We start from the raw sequence: 21662 nt of genomic DNA on the forward strand, positions 1-21662 counted from the left end.
ACAGCATCATAAAAAATATAATTTGTACGGAGGCCCTGTTTTATGTGCATTTAATTACTTGCGCTGTTTATATATTAATAAATACATGCATTTATTTGGCACTCAGAGTGTCAAAGTGATATGGCTAATATGGAATTTTATATTAAATGGTTTGTACTAATTATTCATTTATTAAAACTTTGTTTTACCAGGTTAGTCTCACTGAGATTTAAAATCTCTTTTGCAAGAGAGTCCTGGCCAAAAAAAGGCATCACATACAGTTTCAGACGATGAGAACATAAAACATCAAAATATTACAATACCAAAAGATTATAGATAATAGTAGTAAACACAGTGCACTCTAAAATATATACAGTAATGATTAATTTTGATGGTACAACACGTCATGCATAAGTATGGACAATATGCATTAAGTACACAACACAGAAGCAAGAAATACTCTGTAATATGGCACATACCATCAATCATCATCATGACAATTTTCTCCCATCCTACCCAAGTGAAAATAATGGCTATGGATGAGGTATAAAAGCAATGTTACATTATTCTTTTTCCCTCTCTACAGGGGGGCCAGGAAGTGGGAAGGGGACCCAGACTGCTAAAATGGCTGGTCACTACGGTTACGAGTGTGTGTCAGTGGGCGAGATTCTGCGGAACCAGTTGCTCCACCACGCCCCCAGCGACAGGAAGTGGGAGCTCATTGCCCAGATCATAGCCAATGGGGAGCTGGCACCACAGGCAGGCGCTCATGGGGGCGGGGTTCTTGGAGAGATGTATGCATGTTCCCAGCACAGATTCTTTATAGCAGAGGTTTTGAGCCCACAACCTATGTAATGAATCTGTTGGTTTCCAAGACAGTTTTAGCTTAGGTTCCATCCACCCCAAGGATGCAGCCATAGTGGCTATGAAGGATAGAAGAGGAGTATGGTTCCAGGGAGGGCCAGATCTTGGCAGCTAAAGCCATACTTGATCAGATTTCAGCTGAAGATTTAAACCTGACACAGATACAGCAGTCAGTGGGTACTGTTGGGAATTGGAGTCCACAATTAAAAGGTTTTTAAGAACTTCACCACTTGTCAGGACCCCTGAGTATAACATTTCGTTGAACTCACCTCTGCCATATATCTTTTAGTTAGGCCGTGGTACATCACTCTTGGTATTATAGCTGTCCAATCAGTGCCTCTTTGTTTTCTCTACTGTCCAATCAGCATTAGTCTGTCTTCCCTTTATCCAGGAGACCACCATTGAGGAGCTGAAGCACCAGTTTATAAAGAAGCAGGATGCCCAAGGGTTCATTGTGGATGGATTCCCACGCGAGATATCCCAGGCATTTACCTTTGAGGAGCAGGTGGGTTGGGCCATTTATTAAAACCACAGCTTTGTGTTGATTAGTAGTACTTTGTTGTTCAACCCACAAATGTAAATCTAAGGTTTTTTGAGTTTTTAGATGTGTGCCATAAGCTTAGACCACTGTACCATTCAGTAGAACCATTCTTCTTTTTCCCACTCAAACTGTGTTACCACACTTCCTGTCTCCAGATTGGCTCTCCGGACCTGGTTGTGCTGCTGGCCTGCTCCAATCAGCAGCTCCGACAGCGCCTGGAGAAGAGGGCAGCCCAGCAGGGTCGCCCTGACGACAACGCCCACGCCATCGAGCGGCGACTGGAGACTTTCAAACAGAACATCAGCTTGATTGCCAAGTACTACCAGGAGAGGGCACTTATCGTCCGGGTACGTCTCCACACCACACTCTTAAAAGTCCCACTTGAGTGTTTGCCAGAATAGTTTATTCCTCCACAAATTAAGCAGAAGATATTTTGAGAGAAGCTAATGGAAATATGCACTCCACTGAAATTAAGTTTTATTTAAGAACATTGTGAGAGTACAGCGGAGTATTCATTCGATTGTATTTAGTTTTTTTATTTGTGATTGCGGTTGTTGCTGTGTGTCCGTTTATGTCGCATGCCTCTTCAGGTCCATGTTAAAAAACACTTAACCAACAAGAGTGGAATGTTTGTCTTTAGTTGAACCCCGCCTCCTGAAGGTTTGAAGCTTGTTGCCTGGGCAACGCTCATCTCTAGGAAGTAATCAGACAATGCCTCAGAATTACCTATTGGTTAATTAACTGTGTGGATTAGAGCCATTCATCCCCCAGAGCTCTCCCAATGCATTAGCGTAACTGCAGACACACCTCTCTTTTGTATCTCTGCAGTAGGACTTTGTTTTCAAAAAAATAATTCAGTGTGCATTACCTCTATATACAGTCATTCAGTACTTTGCTCTTAGATTTTAGCACCAACTTCCAGTTGGGCTTGGAGCTCTGGCTGACATTGTAGAGTATGTCTGAGACCTTGGTTCACAGATCCTGAGTGCCCCCTGGGTGTCACAGGAAAGCAGGGCACTGAACACATCTTTCCTCTGTCCAGATTGATGCTGATCGAGACGAGGACGACATATTCAGAGATATCAGTGCGGTGGTGAATGACAGACTGTTTCCCAAAGTACTTCAGGCAGAGGGTAAGTGAAGGGCGGAGCAGGGAGCAGTATTTCCAGTCAAATTCATTATCTTGAAAATCTCTAAAAAAAAGGTCTGTTGAGTTTGAGTTGCATATAGCAGCTGGGGAAGGGGCTGGTGCTTTCACAACCTGTCCTGCCCACCGTGTCAGGGAGGAGTAACAGAATTAGCAGTACATAAATATGAAAGAAAACATGCAAAATGCATGTCCCTCTTTGCAGAGGCCAAAATAGGTTACTGTACTTTCAGTCATTTGTCCAGGAATTCCCAGAAAGATATCATAAATAGAGTGGTATTTCACAGACACTGCCCTTATAAATATTTTCAATCAGGGCATTAGGTACATGCAGTTGCATTTCCTTAGTGGTGTACTAACTGAGTGAAAAAAATATGTATTTCACTTGTCTGGCAAACAAGTCACAAAATGCAAGTGTTTGATTTCTTGACATTGGAGCTGGTGTTTCTTTAATTTTCAGAACTTAATTGTAATCTGGAAGAAATCCACAACGTTTCTCTCTTGTATAGCCTATTTTTGGCTGGACCGCAACAGTGGGGCCAGCCCTATAAACGTGAATGTCTGTGACTGAGTCACTGAGTGATGAATTTACACCATTGGTCGGCTGAGTTATGAAGTTACACCATTGGTCGACCGGTCCAGCCATATCCTAGGTTTTGACCTGGTCTTGTTATTAGGGGCATGTTTATGGAGCTGTTGACAGTTGCTAAACTGCTACACAAAGACTGCTTACCTTTGCAACACTATAGTTTACATTTTTGGAAGTAAATGATTTATGAAATGTGCAGTCTCCTTAAAGAACTGGTGGCCCTTTTCCTCCCTGGTGTGGGAAGGGATATATCTGACCACCAGGAGGCAGCAGTGTGCTGGTTTTGTTCATTTAGCTTTAAGCAGTCATTCACCAGCAGCCAGCAAAAATGAAAATCATCCATGGGTATTTACATTACAGTGGCCCCACTATTTGTCCAAATGAGCACACCAAAATAATAAAACAGTCAGAGTGTGCAGCCTCAGTCAGAGCTGCAGCTCGTTGACCATCTTTTCATAGAACCTGCTTTCATTGGTGAGAAAATAATTCTTCGTAATTAGTCTACATTTTATAGTGATGCTATATGTGTGTATCTGTGTGTGCATATTTGCATACCCTCTGTATATTTATATCTGATGAAAAACACATTTTCAACATAGAAAAACGCCAAGTTACCAAGTTAATCTAGGCCTGCCATTAAAAGTATTGATATCAAAATTGTGCCAAGTTACATGAAACAATATTGCCTATCTTAGCTCACACAAATTAAACAAGCTGTATTCCAAACCAATGCTACCAAATGTTTCCTAAATTGTTTCAAGTACAAGACAATGTTGTCATTTAAACTTTGTGTCACATCAAAGTGTCTAATGACAAAAATTGCCTCATGCAAGATATTTAAATGAATGTATGAAACTGCTGGTCAATACCTAAAGAAAGGATATTCCTCCAGAAAGGCTATGTTTATACTTTGTTGTTAAAAGTCCTTTGAATGAATGACAAATAAATTAAAGTGTATGTCATATTTTTAAATGGAAGCATTTTAATGGGCTATTGTACACAACAGACCGACTACTTGTATGTTGGTAGAGGATATATAGGGTTGGCTAACATTAATTTAGAAATGTGGCGTTGCAGGGTAGCGACAGTAGCCTAGTTAAAAAGTATCAAACAGTACAGTGCCTTTGGAAAGTATTCAGACCCCTTCACTTTTTCCATATTTTGTTACATTACAGCCTTATTCTAAAATTGATAAAATTCATTTTATTCGAATCAATCTACACACAATACCACATAATGACAAAGTAAAATTTTTGCAAATTTATTAAAAATAAAAAATTGAAATATCACATTTATGTAAGTATTCAGACCCTTTGCTATGACACTCAAAATTGAGCTCAGTTGCATCATGTTTCCATTGATCATACTTGAGATGTTTCTACAACTTGATTGGAGTCCACCTGTGGTAAATTCAATTGATTGGACATGATTTGGAAAGGCACACACCTGTCTATATAAGGTCCCACAGTTGACAGTGCATGTCAGAGCAAAAACCAAGCCATGAAGTTGAAGGAATTGTGCATTGAAGGTCCTGAAGAACACAGTGGCCTCCATCATTCTTAAATGGAAGAAGTTTGGAACCACCAGGACTCTTCCTAGAGCTGACCGCCCAGCTAAACTGAGCAATCGGGGAGAAGGGCCTTGGTGAGGGAGGTGACCAAGAACCCAATGGTCACTCTGACAGAGCTCCAGAGTTGCTCTGTGGAGATGGGAGAGCCTTCCAGAAGGACAACCATCTCTCTAGCACTCCACCAATCAGGCCTTTATCGTAGAGTGGCCAAACAGAAGCCACTCCTCAGTAAAAGGCCCATGACACCCCACTTGGAGTTTGCCTAAAGGCACCTAAAGGACTCTCAGGCCATGAGAAACAAGATGCTCTGGTCTGATGAAACCAAGATTTAACTCTGGCCACAATGCCAAGTGTCACATGTGGACGAAACCAGGCACCGCTCATCACCTGTTCAATACCGTCTCTACGGTGAAACGTGGTGGCAGCATCATGCTGTGGGAATGTTTTTCAGCGGCAGGAACTGGGAGACTAGTCAGGATCGAGGGAAAGTTGAATGGAGCAAAGTACAGAGAGATTGTTGATGAAACCCTGCGCCTGAGTGCTCAGGACCTCAGACTGGGGACATGTGTGTGAATATCCTTGAGTGGTCCAGCCAGAGCCCGGACTTGAACCAGATCAAACATCTCTCGAGAGACCTGAAAATAGCTGTGCAGCAGCACTACCCATCCAACCTGACAGAGCTTGCGAGTATCTGCAGAGAAGAATGGGAGAAATACCCCAAATACAGGTGTGCTAAGCTCGTAGCGTCATACCCAAGAAGACTCAAGGCTGTAATCGCTGCCAAACGTGCCTCAACAAAGTAGTGAGTAAACAGTTTGAATACTTATGTAAATGCTATATTTCAGTTTTTTTATTTTTAATAAATTTCTAAATTTCTAAAAAACGGCTTTCGCTTTGTCATTATGGGGGCTATTGTGTGTAGTTTGATGAGAATAAAAAAGAATTTAATCCATTTTATAATAAGGCTGTAACGTAACAAAATGTGGAAAAAGTGAAGGAGTCTGAATGCTTTCTGAAGGCAATGTAGAAATGGCAGGATGGTCCATTTGTCACTTAAAATTGACATACCTGCCACAAAGAAGTCATTATCTTCCATCCAGTTTCTATACGACCGGTAACGTTACCTACCGGACCGGAAGTGCAACACTGATTTTAGTGCTTATTAATTTCACAGCTGTCTGCACTACTATCATTATACACTTGGTCTATCATCTCGTTAGCAAAGTAGCTAACGTTAAAGTGTAACGAGTGAGAGGTTTTCATGAGTCTGAGGGGGGGATTCGCACCTAGCCTGTCACTCATCCAAGCACATGGTGTGGGAAATTACTTATTACTCTCCCCTCCAATGGTATGAATGAAAGGGAACCAGCCATCAATTAAGAGACACAGACTACCCTGTATGAAGCAGAGGTGAGCAATATCTCCCAACACACTGGTGAATTGGCTGCATGAGCCGCCTATGAGCTCTGCAACTCTGTTCCCTGGAAAGGCCAACCTTGCGATGAACACTGCATCATAAGAGACTTTGTCAAGTAGGCTGGGAACCAGGCGAGACTCTCTCCACTCCATTTCTCATGATGGAATATTCTAAATTAAACCAAGTCAAGACGTTGGTTTCAGTGAAGAGCCTAAACCAGCGGGCCTTTGCTGGGAAGCCGGACCGGAGTTCCTCCAGCAGTGTTCCAAGGATGCCGCCCAGCCATGGGATCTGCCATTTTGGCCAGGGCAAAGGACGCCGCTGCTACTGTGGACCAGCCGAACCCTCAAACTAGTCTTCAGCTGCCGACAGATTGAACGTAACAACTTTCATCATCAAAAACTTGAGGGGATGAGAATTATTATGTGTGAGCATAGCATTATCTTTCTCTGATAATTATTTTCGTTGTTTTTAGTAAATCTATCATAAACAAACTGTGTTGTCTCTTTTTCCTCTAATAGTGTGCTATACTGTAATGAATACAAATTCAAATGAAAGGTTTGGGGATTTTTCTCCTAAACTATTATACATTGCTAATGTTAAGTCATTATCGAGGGGCCTTTTAGTGTTGGAAATCCTTGTTCTCTGAGGTGGATAACTCATTAACTAAAAAAATGTGTTTTTACTTTGAAAATCTCATGCAAATTTAAAAAGACACTTCCAGAAATTTAATCAAAGCAGCAAGAATGTGATGCAGTAAGAGTAATGGACAAAAACAAATATGTTCAAGAAGCAACAGACAGAAATCATTTGAACAATACTGATCTCTATCAGAAACTATCATTCAATCCTTTGAGTAAAACTGAATGAAATCTTGACATCGGCAAAAGAGGACGGGGATATTACAGTACATTACAGGCATTTAGCAGACACAGTTGTCCAGAACACCTTGCACAGCTTTAGCATTTTTGCATAATATCCATTTATGCATTAGTGAAGCAGTTCATATGAAATGCCTTGCTCAAGGGGACAGCAGCAGTGTCCTGTCTGGAAATGGAACCTGCAACCTTAAGGTCACAAGCACTGTTGCCGAACCATTAAACTATGCCGCTGCCTCATTATAATCAATTGCATATTTTTCTGTTGAGAAAAAATCAAAAGTGCACAAATGCATTATTTATAGCCCTGCTAAACTGCAGTGAAAACGAGATAAAAAAAAAAAATAGAAATTAGAAAAATAGAAAAATTGACTCACATCGTGCGCTTCTAACGCCAGCAGAAAATAAATAAACATAAATTTCTGTGAAACAATACCAAAATTTTTCATCAAGAAATTCTGTAGGCAACTGCCATAATAAGAGAAGCACCAATTATGTGCTACAGATAAACTGCTCTTTCCTACCTAATCTTTACAAAATGCAAGCTCATATTACATATTCTTAAACATATCTGCGTATCATGCATTCAGTGATAAAAGACATGGCCAGAATTGTATTTGTTTGCCAGACATGTCCCCTTATAGTTAAATTTAACCCTTGATTTCCAACTGACAGTAGAACACAGGATCACTTAAGCAACTACTCTGATGTTTATTACAGTGAGCTCCATAGTGTTTGTGACAAAGACATTTTTTGTTGTTGTTGATTTGGCTTTGTACTCCATCGTTTTAGATTTGTAATAAAAAAAAAAACAGAATTGGTTAAAGTGCACATGCTCAGCTTTCATTTAAAGGCATTTTATCATTTATTTATTTTGGTTTCACCATGTAAAAATTAAAGCAAAACATGATTTATTGTGTGGGACAAGCAAGGATTAATTAAAATTTTTTTAGTTTAGTTTCTGAATCCAGTGGTTCCAACAGTCAATGTCCTTGTTAAAATGTTCAGCACTCTGAATACTGAACACAAGCGATATTACGTTCTAGAACCCCTCGCTTAACCTACAGGTAAAATATATTTTATGTGATTTAATAATTATGTTTAAAATGAGAATTCTCAATTAAATTGCTAAATTATTTGATAGGTCAGTCTACAGAAAACCGGTGGAATCAACCAAGTCAAAACCAGGTCTAAATTAGGTTTTGAGATTAAATAATTGAATTCAATACAAAGAAGTAAATTAGATTAATGAACTGAAATTATGCATTCTTTATTGAATGCAGGCTCACTACTTCTAAATTAAAAAACAGAAGACATTAATACAAAACATTAAACAATTAATTTGTAAATACAAGAAGAGAGAGATGAGATGGATAAGCCAGACCTTGCCAAAGTATCCCACTTCCACCTTCATCCTACAGAAAGACGATGACAGACAGCTGGAGTTTTTCAAAGCCATAAATTGTATATAAAAAGTGCTGTAATATACCCTTTAATAAAAGCTGATAATCAACACTTTAACCACATGTGAATTGTGTGATTACAAATCTAGAATCGTGGAGTACACAGCCAAATTAAGAAAAAATATCTTTGTGCCAAACATTATGGAGCTCACTGTATATCCATTACTTTGTCGATGTATTGTTTGTCAATGGCACATATAACGGTTAATTATCAAGTGAGCGCTTCTCCATTTGAAAGTTGGTCAGCTGCAGGTTGTTCCTGGTATTCTAATAACACGCTTGGATCTTGTGTGTGTCCATGTGTGTGTCAGGATTCTCTGAGCCAGAGTTTCTCCCGGAAAATCTTGAGGAAGCGGGGACATTGTGTTCCAAGGGAGAGGTAAGTAGAATGTCTTTGAGTTACAGGGGAAACCAAAACTGAATTCAAAAACCAGACCATGCCTACCAAACTCGCTGAACCCCCAGCCACGGTTGAGCTGTGCCGCCAACTCTCCAGGTGTCCTGGAGTAAACATGGTTCTGTCAGGACCACTGTCATCAAGTAGAACTTTATTGACAATAAAGGCAATACAGTTATGTTTGGCGGTATGGCTCTGTTCTGGAGCTCTCCTGCCAACCACGCAGCCCGCGTGGATAAGGCCGGGAGGCCAGCAGCCAAACCCCCCTAGAGGGGTACACACAGAACAGATCCAGCAGCAAAGCAATTCTTAACACAGGGATGGAGCAATGCAAATTCTTAACACATAGGGATGGAGCAATACAAATTCTTAACACATAGGAATGGAGAAATGCAAATTCTTGACGCATGGGGATGGAGCTGCGGTGGTGGAAGGGATTTACGAAGCAACGTGCAGCGCTTGCATGCAGGAGGAGCAGCCGAATGAGTAAAGGGAGGCTGTTTAAGTAGACCGCCCTGTTAGTGAATGTACTGTGATAGGCGAACATCACTCAGCTGAGCCATCAGCTGATTCGGCCGGAGCGCTTGACTCTCGTGACCTGCCAGAACTACGCGATGCTTCATTTTTGGCCCCAGTTGTAAGCGCAGGTAAATTCTGCAGGAGGCTGGATGTTCTGCACTTGCCTTCTGGCATGTGCATGGAAATTACTAGTACTGCTGTGCCTTTGAACACACTCCTGTCTAATCTCGGTACTTGTCATAGTGCCTGAGGAGTATGGAGAAGAAGTTGGCAAGCAGGCACCCGCCCTGCCACACCCACACTGGAAGCTGCATGAGCTCTATAAAGGCAGTGGGGTGGATGGGTGGAGGGCAACTGCAGAACACAGAACCTGAACAAGAGGGACTTCCCTTGCTTCATTGACAGGACTGTAGAAAGTAAGAGAGAGAGAGAGAGTTATGTGTGTGGGTGGTATTGTTTTCATAAGAAAAGTGTGGTATAGATCTGGGTATGAAGCATTTCAATTTTATTGCACTCAGGGAAGGATTCCCAATGTGTGTGGCTGCTGTGTAACTTCACAGCACTTGTTATAGACTTTGAGTTTTGTGAAACTTCGTAACATATGTTACTGAGTGCTATGAAACTTCATAACGTGTTGTAGATAGCCATTATGAAGCTTTGCAGCATTTTTTTTTTTTACAGGTATCAGCCACTACTTAGCTTCCTGGAATGCGTTATTGTTATTAAAGAGTAATTTCAAATGACCGGATATTCTCCTTGAGAATTTTCTGTTACAGAGCAGAATTCATGGTTCCTACAATAATGGTAAGTTGTCCAGGTCCCAAGGCAGCAAATCCCCACATCGCCACACTACCACCACCATGTTGGACTGTTGGTATGATGTTCTTGTTGTGAAATACTGTATTTGCTTTAGGCCTGACATAATGGGACCAGTGTCCCATTATTCTAGTTTTGACTCATCGGTCCATTGAACATTATCCCAAAAAAATTTGGGGATCATCCAGATGCTTTTTTTGCAAATATGAGATGAGCATTGATGTTTCTCTTGGCCAGCAGTGGTTTCCACCTTGCTACTGTCCAATGAATCCCATTTTTGCTCTTTCATGAACACTGACCTTAGCTGAGGCTAGAGAAGCCTGCAGTACTTTTTGTCAGGCTGGCCACTCCTTGGAAGATTCGTTGTTCTAATAGCGCTCCGTTGCGGCAACATCACTGGTGACGTCATATTTCTACTAGCAGAATGGAAGTCAGACACGGAAATGCGCATTTTGGCTTAGCACCTATTGTCTTAATGGCTGTACTACCAACTTCCAACCTAAATGCTAATATAAATCCAGTGATTTTAACACCCAATGAGGTACCAGGGGCACAGTTTACTGCTGAGATTGAGTTTCATAGTGTTGTGCACCTGAAACAATGGTTAAAGTGCCGTGGAAAGAAAGATAAGTTAATCAGTAGCTTCTTCGCATTGTGTTGGGGAGATTAAATGATAAATGCGATTTAGAAAAATCCGTTTTAATCACTAAGGAGTATATATATATATATACTATATACTATATATACTATATATATATATATATATAATATATATATATATATATATATATAACTTTTTCAATTTGTTCTGGAATTTCCTTTGATAGTGGCAAATTATGCTTGTAGAAACTTGTGTTGGTGTACTACTTCACTCTGTTAGGTTAGGTTCAATATGAATGAGGTTTAGATTTAAGATGGCTGGCTACAAGTAACAGGCTTGTGTCATGGTTTTGGGTGATAACACCATTTCTTTTCCATCCTGCGTCATTCTTTCATTTATTATTGGTTTTTGCTGTGACTTTTCTTCAGTTATTACGGTCATTAAGTTTTCTTCATTTCGTTGAATTTGAATTATACGCGTGCAAATATCTTTCTACAATTTGCACCTGTTGGCTTTCTGTTTAAACCCCTAGCAAGCCAATAAACATTGCTTCAGTGTCACTTACGTTACACGAGAGCCGGTAATCTGTCAAGTGTGGTAAAGGTATAGGATTGAGAGTTTGCGGTATTGGATTGTTGTAGCTACAAAGTTAGCACAACAGTCTTTAGCTTAATGGGTTGTTGGCAACAAGTTAGTGCCACAACCTAAACTCAGAATTATTCTTTTAGGGTGTTACTTTTTCAGCCTCAGTTCGAGGTCTGTTTTCTTTGAGTTACCCCGTTTTCTGCACGGGCAGTTTTGTTTTCTTTTCAGAAAGTTCATATTCCTTAAGCTTTTGTTTTTTACCCAGTATGCGGGTTGTTTAGAGCTTTTCTTTGGGATACTCTCCCTTTTGGGAGTATTGTTTTTCTTTTCGTTCTTTCCCCCGTCCTTTTGTCTCTTTCGAGACTTAGTGGTTATTCTACCTCAGCTGAATAGCTTAAAGAATCCCTGTTCAGTCGCATTTGGTCTCCCAAAACCCCTACTCATCACAGCCTGGCTGTGTTCTATCAGCTGAATCTAATTATCAATTAAATTGGGTTAATTGGTTGATTGAGGAGGCAGTTACTTTTTCACATTAGTGATATGGGTGTTTGATAACTTTTTTCATTTGATAATGTTTAAAATGAGCTTTGTGTTTACTCAGTTTCCCTTCATTAAATATTACATTTTGTCTAAATATCTGAAACCATTCAGTGTGACAAAAAATGAATGCCTGGATAATAGACTGTCTATGGCTTGTGCCAAACATGACCCTTTGCTGTCTGGCCACTTCTCTGACAACTGCCCTTCTGGTCTCATTGCTCAGTTTGGTTGGGCAGCTGGATCTTGGTAGTGGCTGAGTTCAAATCTACCAATCTTTTTTTATCACTTTCTACAGTTTTTTGCCTCCATACAACTTAAACTTGACATTATGCTGAGTTTTGCAGTGGTGTATTTCAGGGCATGCAGCTCTGATAAACACAAAAACTGTTGAATAAACTAACTTTCCATCATAAATGTGTAAAATTTATTGTGAAGGGGGACTATTTCAATGCATAAAAATCATCTGACGGTGTAACTGGACAAAATGTGAAAAGTTGAAGGTGAATTCTTTCTTACAGCACTGTACATCTGCACATACAGTAGAATGTGGTATGGATCGTGTATGGGCAGTATAAAAACTATGTGACTAGACAATCATAAGAAGTCCTGAGAAGGAATAATAGAAGTCTGGAGGATAACAATATAAGTTCTCAGAAGGGACTTTGGGTATATTTAACATTCAAACTAATATGAATTATGATCCTAAGAAAATATGGTACTTTACATGTTTAACATGCAAACTAATAAGAATAATTATCATCAGAAAAGAACATGGTACTTGCACAAAAAATGGAAGTTATGCAGCGACCACTCACACTGTGAAGCCTTCCCTTGGTGCAACAATATTGAAATGCTTCATACATGCTTAATGTTTATACCACACTTTGTTTCTGAAAACCATACCAATCAAACACTCGCCAAAACAGACTCTGTACAGTAGGCTCTGTAAGTATTTGGACAGTGACACAGTGTTTGTTATTTTGGCTCTTTGCTCCAGGAGATTTTGCTTAACAGTTCTTCTCTTTGTCTTGTGGTTTCAGTTAGGGGGACATCTTTTCACACAGCAGATCACCATGGCAGGTAAATATTCAACAAACTTTCCCTCAGAGCCAGATCTCTTCACAAATCACATGCAGCACTAGTGCAGTCCTGTCAGAGGCAGTTGTTTATTGTTTAGGTCATCACACCTGTCAAGAGGTACCAGCATGGCAATGTGTGACACTTTCTCAGAAAACCCACTGGTTGTCTGAGAAGATATGATTTTTGCACACATACAGATGCTTCCTCTATAGTGCAGCCATTGTTAGGGGGGGAAAAAAAAAACAAAAGGATCAAAGAACACCATTCCGAGACTTTGCATTAATGGAAATCAATAGAGTTATATGTTATTTATTATGCCACATGTAAGATATAAACCACAACATGCTGTACATGTACAAGAATGTATGGCAGGACAGGATAGTGATTGGCCAAGGCTTTTAGCTTCAGGCTGTTAACCACCCTGAAATGCCATTTATTCTTGTATACGCACTGTGATGGAGTGGTTTATGTCTCTTATACCATGTTTGCAACTAAAATGCATGTAAAAAATAAACCAGTATTTTAAAAACTTTTAATCAAGTACAAAACTAAAACCATTATGTACATACCCACCACAATTTGAGAGTTTTTGCATAGTGATGAGATTTTTTGGCACAGTCGCATGTCACATGACCCACAGGACCTGTTCTCAGGTGTAGAAGAGGGCAAATGGAATGGTGTGTTAATTTTTTATGAGCTGAGCCAGATCAGAACAGACATGTATGGGGGGCTTTATGCAATGCTTTATGCAAATCCCTTTCCTTTGTAACTGAGGAATAATCATTTAGTCATTACACACACACACACACACACATACACACACACACACACACGGAGACACATTGGATTTAAACTCCTGCTACTGTAACTCACCACACACCTGTATTTACTTACACTCAACATGCTTCATTCACAGACATGTCCCCAAGTGTCACCCATAAACACAGCATGCTTCAGCACCACACAACCATGCCTCATTCTATGATTCTACACAAATTCCATGCAGACTAAATCAACCATGTATAAAGTTCTGCACAGTTCGACACAACCACGTGCAAAGTTCTACACATGCTATTACAACCACGTACACAGTTTTGCACAAACCAGCACAACCACACTCAAATTTCAGCCAAGCATGAACACAGGTACAAACCTTCTGTCAGTCTGTTCAGAGCAATTCCATTACAGTTAAAAACACTTGGAGCTCATTTGATCTATAAAGAAACTATGAACTTCTGTATAATATTCTGTGAGTGACTAACTGGATATTTTGGATCTAATGCACATTTAGATGAGATTTCATTGGAAAGAGATCCTGGTGACCCTTAAAATGCCTTTGAGCAGCAGAGGGACTATTGTACTGCAGGACAGGCAGATCCTGATATTGTGAATAACTTCCCCTGCAGAGCAGAGATTTTAAATGAGTGAAGGGAGGGTGTCTTCAGATATAATTTCACTGCAAATGCCCTGTGCGCAACCTATACTGTTTCACAACCACTGCAAAACCTCAGCATCGTCCTCTGCATGTCTTTCAGAGGAACTGAAGAACAGCAAAATAATCTTCGTTGTAGGTAAGTCTAAGCTGGGCTGTTGTGCTATTCTGCTTTAATTCTACTGTGACTGTGATATATCACATATATAGGTGGGTTTTCCAGTCGTAACCAAAAATGACCGATGTGGGTGCAGCTTTTTATTCTAAGCCCAGCACTAAGACACCTGCTTCTACTATCAAGCTTGATTGAAGACCATGATTAATTAAATATTTGAAGTTGAATTGAATTGAACGTCAGCCGCTTGTTGTGCATCCCTCATAGACAGAAACACCCACAGCTGGTAAACATACCTTCTGTACAGTGACCGCTATAGAAATGGCATTTGAAAGTTGGCCAAAATGTGTCAAGTAAAATCGGTTGTGTGGCCATACAGCCCTCTACCCTCAGGTCAAATTAGCACTGCTGACAAGGTTTGCTTGTTTAGTGCTTGAATGGGACACCTGAAAAATTTTCTGCTTGGAGAGGAATCTTAACAGTAGAGGGAAATCTTAGCAGTGACCAGGACACTGTGCTGTGGAAGGTGCCATCCTTTGGATGACATGTTGAACCAAGGTCTTTGCTCACTGTGGTCATTGAAGATACTGTGGCACTTTTGTTTAAGAGTACTCTTAACCACATTGTCCTTTGCCAGTTCTCACAAAGGAACTGGCTGCCTAGCCATCCCCTACTCTGACTGGTTATGCAATAACTTGTATTCTGCACCCACGTAGATTCCCCGAGTTGTCAAGTTCCCATTTCACCTACCTTAAATAAATGTCATATAGAATATATAAATCATTTAAAAAAAAAAAACATTTCGCTCAGTGCTGAAAAAGCAGGAAAACACATTTTGTGACTGCCTTTTTTCTTTAAGATAAAGCTGGGTAGAAACCCTTCTGTAAAACAATGTCAGTGTTTGGCACATTGTGAACAATAAACCTGCTTATCTAACAACGGATTCTTTTTGAAAGTGCTGTCAGTGATGTGTCCTCTTAGAGGTGGGCATGATGATCACTAATTACTTTAGACTGCTGTATGAGAACCTGAAATGGTTTCACTATTATTGAACATTGTAGACACTGCTGTGTATTAAATGACCAAAGCTTGCATGCATGTGATAAAATAACCACAGGCAGCCTCTTTGGCTTGAGCTCCCTCAGGTGGTAGGACATAGTTACTGCAGCATCTGCTCAGTCAGTGAGTCACACATCCCTGAGTGCAGGGCTGGTCCTCCCGCTCATTCCCAATAAATGGCTCTTTTAAAGGAGATGAAAAGCATTTGTCAGAGCGGAGGTACAAAGTGGCCTACCTCAGCTAATTTGCGTGAAACTTTTTCTGCGTGAAGCCATTTTCTGAAAATAAAACAGTAAAAACATGTAGGTTTGCTAATGCAGATAAAATTTAATAAAAAGCTAGTTTTCCCTCCTTGATTTCAACAAGCATTGAGACACTATGTGCCTTGTTCCTGCACATGTGCGGTAAGAAATGACAGTTCACAGGACCACGCTGAAAATGAGGTGATGTGAGATGGTACTCTTTTCAGTGATTTGGTTCAGTGTAACTTGCTGACACTGTGTTATCGTGTATGCTCTTTTCAGAAAAAGGACTTTTGGAGACTTTTGGCCTCAAATGATTGTGATTCATTCTTCCTTGTAATCCTCCTCTGTTCTGCAGGGGGTCCTGGTGCTGGAAAGGGCACACAGTGTAGGAAAATTGTGGCCAAATATGGCTACACTCACCTGTCCACAGGTGACCTTCTGCGCGCTGAGGTCAAGTCTGGGTCTGAGAAGGGCAAGGAGCTGTCAGCCATCATGGCAAAAGGAGAACTAGTCCCTCTGGTGAGTGGCAGGAAACACATACAGAAAAACACACACACGCATGCACGCAGACACAGACACACACACGCATATACGCAGAGACACACACACAGGCACACGTGCATTCACATGCGCACAAATTCCCCTTGCGCACCAACACACACACACACACACACATACGCACAGGCACACACAGAGGCACACAAACACACGTGCACACGCACACACGCACACACACATGCATTCATACACACACACGCACCTATACATGCACAAATACACACACGCACACACATATGCAAACGTGCAGCCACATGCACACAGATAAAACGCACACACGCAGGCACGCACACACACAGACACACACACGTGCATACAGGTACAGGCACACGCACACAGGCACACAAACACACAGATGCACACGTGCATACACATGCACACAAATACACACGCACACACAGATACACGCACAAATACACATGCAGGCATGCACACACACAGACACAAGCACACAAATGTGCACATGCACAGACGAATACATGCACACACTGAAGTGGGTGTACTTCCAAATCTTGGGAAGGTTTGACTCAGCTCTAAAGATGGGGTGGGGGCGAAGGACCTGTGTGTGCATATGTGTTTCTCTTATCTCTCCACAGGAAACTGTTTTAGAGATGCTCAGACTTGCCATGATCGAGAAGGCTGCTGTCTCCAAGGGCTTTCTGATAGACGGATACCCCCGAAATATCACACAAGGAACGGAGTTTGTAAACGAGGTCAGAGGGAGTTCAATGTTATTACACTGCATTGTAGACTTTTTACATGCATGGAGCTTGAGATGAAGGTACAGTAGATCCGTAGATGTATTACACATGATGTATATTTTATAAACCATATCGATGCAATCTGAGCCTTGTGAACCTTTGTAACACCACTTTATATACAAATAGAAAGCTGGTGGTTTACAAGCTCATTAACTAACCATGTTCTGAACTTCTGCACATCCTGAATTGACCAAATTGAATTGGACTAAAATTCCACTTGCATGTTGCATTAAAAACTAAAACATGCATACAGTTGGACTGAACTCTGATCAAAAGCCATCCTTTTACTCTTTTCTTTTTAATTCTTTATTCTATGCTAGTGTGCAGATTGGTGGACAATTCTCTTCTTTTCTGGTTTTTGATTGGCAGGTTGCGAAACCTAACATTCTACTGTACATCGACGTTAAGTCAGATACCATGATTAAGAGGTTGTTGAACCGCGGGAAGACGAGCGGCCGCGTGGATGACAACTTGGAAACCATCAAGAACCGGGTGGATCTGTTTTACAAAGCCACAGAGCCCATCCTGGATTACTACGAAGACAAGGGCATCGTCCGCAAGGTGGGCCTGGATGCTTCCCGATGCTGTCCATTCAAAAGCATATGAATATGGGGCTTCTGGGTGATTCAGCCGGTTAAAAAGGGTCCAAAATTATCGATTTTTTTAAATCACATTTTCATTAACCAGAAATGTAAAAAAAAAACAGTATTGTGACAACACAATACAGGAAGAATCCTAACATGGAGAATTAAGTGCAGACTTGAGCACAGCTTATGCACTTGACTGAAAATAATATCCCAATTCAGACTTGCACAAAACTTACGCATGACAGAATATGTGAATATTGATGCGAGAGACCCTCTGAATATCTTCAGAACGTAAACAACATACCATCCTTGGCTCTGTCAAACATTCATTCTAGTTAAGCTATGCATTGTCATATATTATGGTGCCTTGATTGTTTTATTCTGACCAAAGGAAACACACACAAAGATATCTTTGCTTTGTTGCACGTGTCTAACTTTATCCCATGGTTTACTTTTAAGACAGGAAATAAGCTTAAACTTACTTGCTGCTTTAATAGAGAAATAGGTCTTTCCTGTGGCACGTGTATGTTTGTACTGTAACTCATTGTGTGCTGTCTTCTCTGACCAGGTCTGTGGTGAAGGCACGGTGGAGGAGGTGTTTGATCTTGTGGCCAAAGTCATTGACTCTCTCAAGTAAACACACCTGGAAAAAGACTCATTCTTTGTCAACCTTTAACACCTGTTGGAAAGCAAATAAAAATTTTCTGCATCATCAAAAATGACAATCAACTGTGACTGTGTCAGTATGACTAAATGTGACTTATAGGTCCGTAAAAGACAGATTGCCTTAACTCTTACACACGGTTCTCACAGATCTATCCACAGTGCTAATGACACCCCTATCCCTTGCCACTGCAACACCACCAGAGAACTGGCATTGGGAAGGAGGCCTTCTGGTCAGACCCATAAACCTGAAACAGTGACAAAATGGGGAATGTTGTGCAGATAAGTCGGCATACTGTGTGAGCTCACACCTTTCGTTTGACCCAGAGACAATCCTTCAGCTTGTTCAGGTTCACTTCCTGTTCTTGTTTTTATGGACTTCCTCCTTTCCTGGCTCCGGTTTTCTCCCTGTGTTGTACGCGCAGTGTATCTGATTGCTGTATTGCGTCATTTGAACATTCTTTGATTGTTCTTCTAATCCTTTATTCTCTTTCCAAGCCCCCCACCCAAACTAAAACACTCAGCTCTCTGGGTCTGTTGCCATGGTACCTGATTCAGGAGAAACACCAAAGCCATGACCCAAACTGTGTACATGCTCCATACTACCATGCTCCATAGTGTGTGCTCCAGATTTAGTTTAATATGCACTCTAGTGCACGGTAGTATGGAATTATGGAAAATCGTGTCCGGTAGCAGGATGAACTTTGTGGAGAGCTTTGACCTCTAACCTTTGCCAGAACTATCAATGACAATGTATTGCATTTAGTAAACAAAAAGAAAGAAAGAGATAAAAATGTAAAAAGTAGGAGAAAACAAATAGCAGGCTAAATGCTAAAAGTTACCCATGTAAAGTTTGGGTTGATTTGTAGCAAGCTAGCTAATTGTAGTTGATTCGTAACATACAGCTTTTGTGCTGTGGCAAAGCTATGTTTATTAATGTTCTTATTACCTAGCTATGATAGATATGTTGGTAGCTTTGTAAGTTATGTTAATAACTGGCAAATTACAAGAGACATAGGTACTTATTCACTGGCAAAGATATGTCGATAACATAGAGCTTGACCGGAACAAAAGCTGATGGTAACAGGGGTGTGTTGCATTTTTTAATAACTTGAATGAATCTTTTCACAAAAAATGTTTATAAAACACATTCCAGACATGCCGTTTTTTGTTTTTTGTCAAGTTGATCGAGTCATTGAGGATGGCCTGAAAACATGGCTGCCATGGTTGAAATGTGCAGCGTAGGATATTGTGACACACAGTGAACTAAAATATGAATAGGCACTAAAAAATACAAACTAGTTTGCTGTTAAAGTAAAAATCCTACTTGACTGTTATGCCCATAGACAACATCATAAAATTTGTTTTGCAAGTTATTTTTTAGTTATTATTTAAAAACTGTTTTGTTTGTGCCAGTTGTATTATAGACTACTGAGACACAAAAGAGCCCTGTCATGTAACTACTGTAAACATTTTTTACTTTATTTGCAAGCTAGCTTGTGCCGCAGATGTTCTATTATGCTAAAGTACCACAGAATTATGGGTGGGAGTAACTATGACTGACATCAAGGTGAAACACTTGTAAACTAAGTAGGTTGGTATTTTTGCTTTTTGAATTTCTCACAAAGAACAGGAGTTTTGCCCCACTGGAGCATGTATTGAAGCATGCTTGAAACAAACTCCGCCCACGCTCCATACCACAGTGCTTACATTCGGGTTTGAACTGCAAAAAGGTGGCATACTTGCCACACGTACTCGACCACACAGGGGACAACTGGCTTTGGTCAGGTCAAGGTGCGTTGCATGAACACCCACCAGAACATACTTGAGTGTGCATCAGAAGCTAATCTGTGTATTATTTATACTTCATATATCACACAGAATATAAGAAAAGTGCGCACACGCACGCACACACACACACAGGGGTCAGAGGCCAAGCTTTATTCCCTTCTCATTAATACAATTATTTTTCCATTAATACCAAGCAACCCCACCATTTAAAAATTTTATTTAATGAGTGCAGGTAAACCTATGGTGTGCATTTTCACCAGTCTGCCCTGTGATCTGTCCATTGCTGTAAATAAACAGGCTACGGGCTACACCATCTACAATGGAGGCATCTGTCAGAAGGCAGTTGAAAAAAGATCTATGCTAGCTATCCACGTGGTCAGGGTCTCCCCCTCTCCACATTTAAGGAACACATTGGGGTAATGCCAGTGAATTTATCAAGGGTTTAAACCTGAGATTTAAGCTATGAGATTAGACTAAAGCCTAGACTAACTAGACAGTTAGATGACTTCAATGGGCCCATGGAATTTCTCTCTGCCTAAAAATCATAAATTTGACATGTCAACAGTTCAGACTAAATTGATTTGACTTTGGGTATCGATCTAAGGTGAATTCTATGGCATCTCTGCACCATAGCATTTGCTTCTAACCCTAACTTTGTTTTGAGTCGAGCTACAGAAACGACACTAGCTTACTGTGATGAAAAAGTGATTGATCTGATTTCAGTGCATACCATGGCTTAACATCTTTGCCATCATGTCATGTTCAGATTGTGAAAATCAATGTCATATTTGTTCAAACATATAATTATGTTATATCAATTCAAATATGTATTGAATAAAACAAAAATGAATTGCACTGGATGTTATTAATGAACATTAAACTCCTGTACACTCTATCAGGTAGAGAAGTGTGTGGACATAATGGACTCATAATGTGCAGTACTTTAAGTTGACAAGTTGTAGTCTGCAGTTTGTGAAGGTGAAGGTGTATTTGCAGATACGTTTCCAGTTAATTAAGGCGTCATTACTTTTTAGGTCCCTACAACACTTCTGTGTGGGGAGAGATATCTATACCAGAGGCCAATAGTCTGCCACATATATATTTTAGCCTCTTTGCATTGTTGCTGCTGTGATGTTTCAAGTAGAGTAGAGTAATGAATGTCTGAATTCATTTTCAATAACGCGGTGATTATAGTCTGTAGTTGTAAACATGGAGCTGTGGGGAAGGGAAAATCCATCCTGTAGTTATGTAATTGGAAGGGGTCATTACTGAGTATATGTTTTTGGTAAATGGTTCATTTTGTGGGGCCAGGACCTGGAATAGGGGGATTGCCATTTATTTTCAAGCTGGAGTTGTGTCAGATATGGGGTTAATGGTCATGTGGTTATTTGTACTTGTGATTTTTTTTGGCTTCTGATCAGGCCTTGTTCACAGAAGAGGTGCATAGGTTTTTGGAGCAGGATAG

At 40.4% G+C, this 21662-nt stretch overlaps 1 protein-coding gene across 4 annotated transcripts in view; it reads left to right on the forward strand.

Moving 5' to 3' along the window:
• Positions 1-18462, forward strand: part of LOC135265190 (adenylate kinase isoenzyme 1-like) — a 75557-nt gene extending 57095 nt beyond the window's left edge. For 2 of the 4 annotated variants that reach the window (XM_064354581.1, XM_064354582.1), the window contains 11 exons: positions 566-738; positions 1235-1348; positions 1540-1731; positions 2427-2517; positions 8760-8827; positions 12947-12986; positions 14522-14557; positions 16193-16356; positions 16992-17108; positions 17526-17717; positions 18312-18462. In XM_064354581.1, the coding sequence (XP_064210651.1) occupies positions 566-738; positions 1235-1348; positions 1540-1731; positions 2427-2517; positions 8760-8827; positions 12947-12986; positions 14522-14557; positions 16193-16356; positions 16992-17108; positions 17526-17717; positions 18312-18380 (1256 nt within the window). In that variant the 3' untranslated portion in view covers positions 18381-18462. Of the gene's footprint in view, positions 1-565; positions 739-1234; positions 1349-1539; positions 1732-2426; positions 2518-8759; positions 8828-9687; positions 9781-12946; positions 12987-14521; positions 14558-16192; positions 16357-16991; positions 17109-17525; positions 17718-18311 lie in introns of those variants that run through there. The other 2 variants (XM_064354583.1, XM_064354584.1) reach the window with 2 other exon arrangements.
• The last annotated feature ends 3200 nt before the right edge of the window (positions 18463-21662 follow it).

This window comes from Anguilla rostrata, chromosome 10 (genome assembly GCF_018555375.3).
Source record: "Anguilla rostrata isolate EN2019 chromosome 10, ASM1855537v3, whole genome shotgun sequence".
In the NCBI taxonomy this organism is placed as follows: Eukaryota; Metazoa; Chordata; class Actinopteri; order Anguilliformes; family Anguillidae; genus Anguilla; species Anguilla rostrata.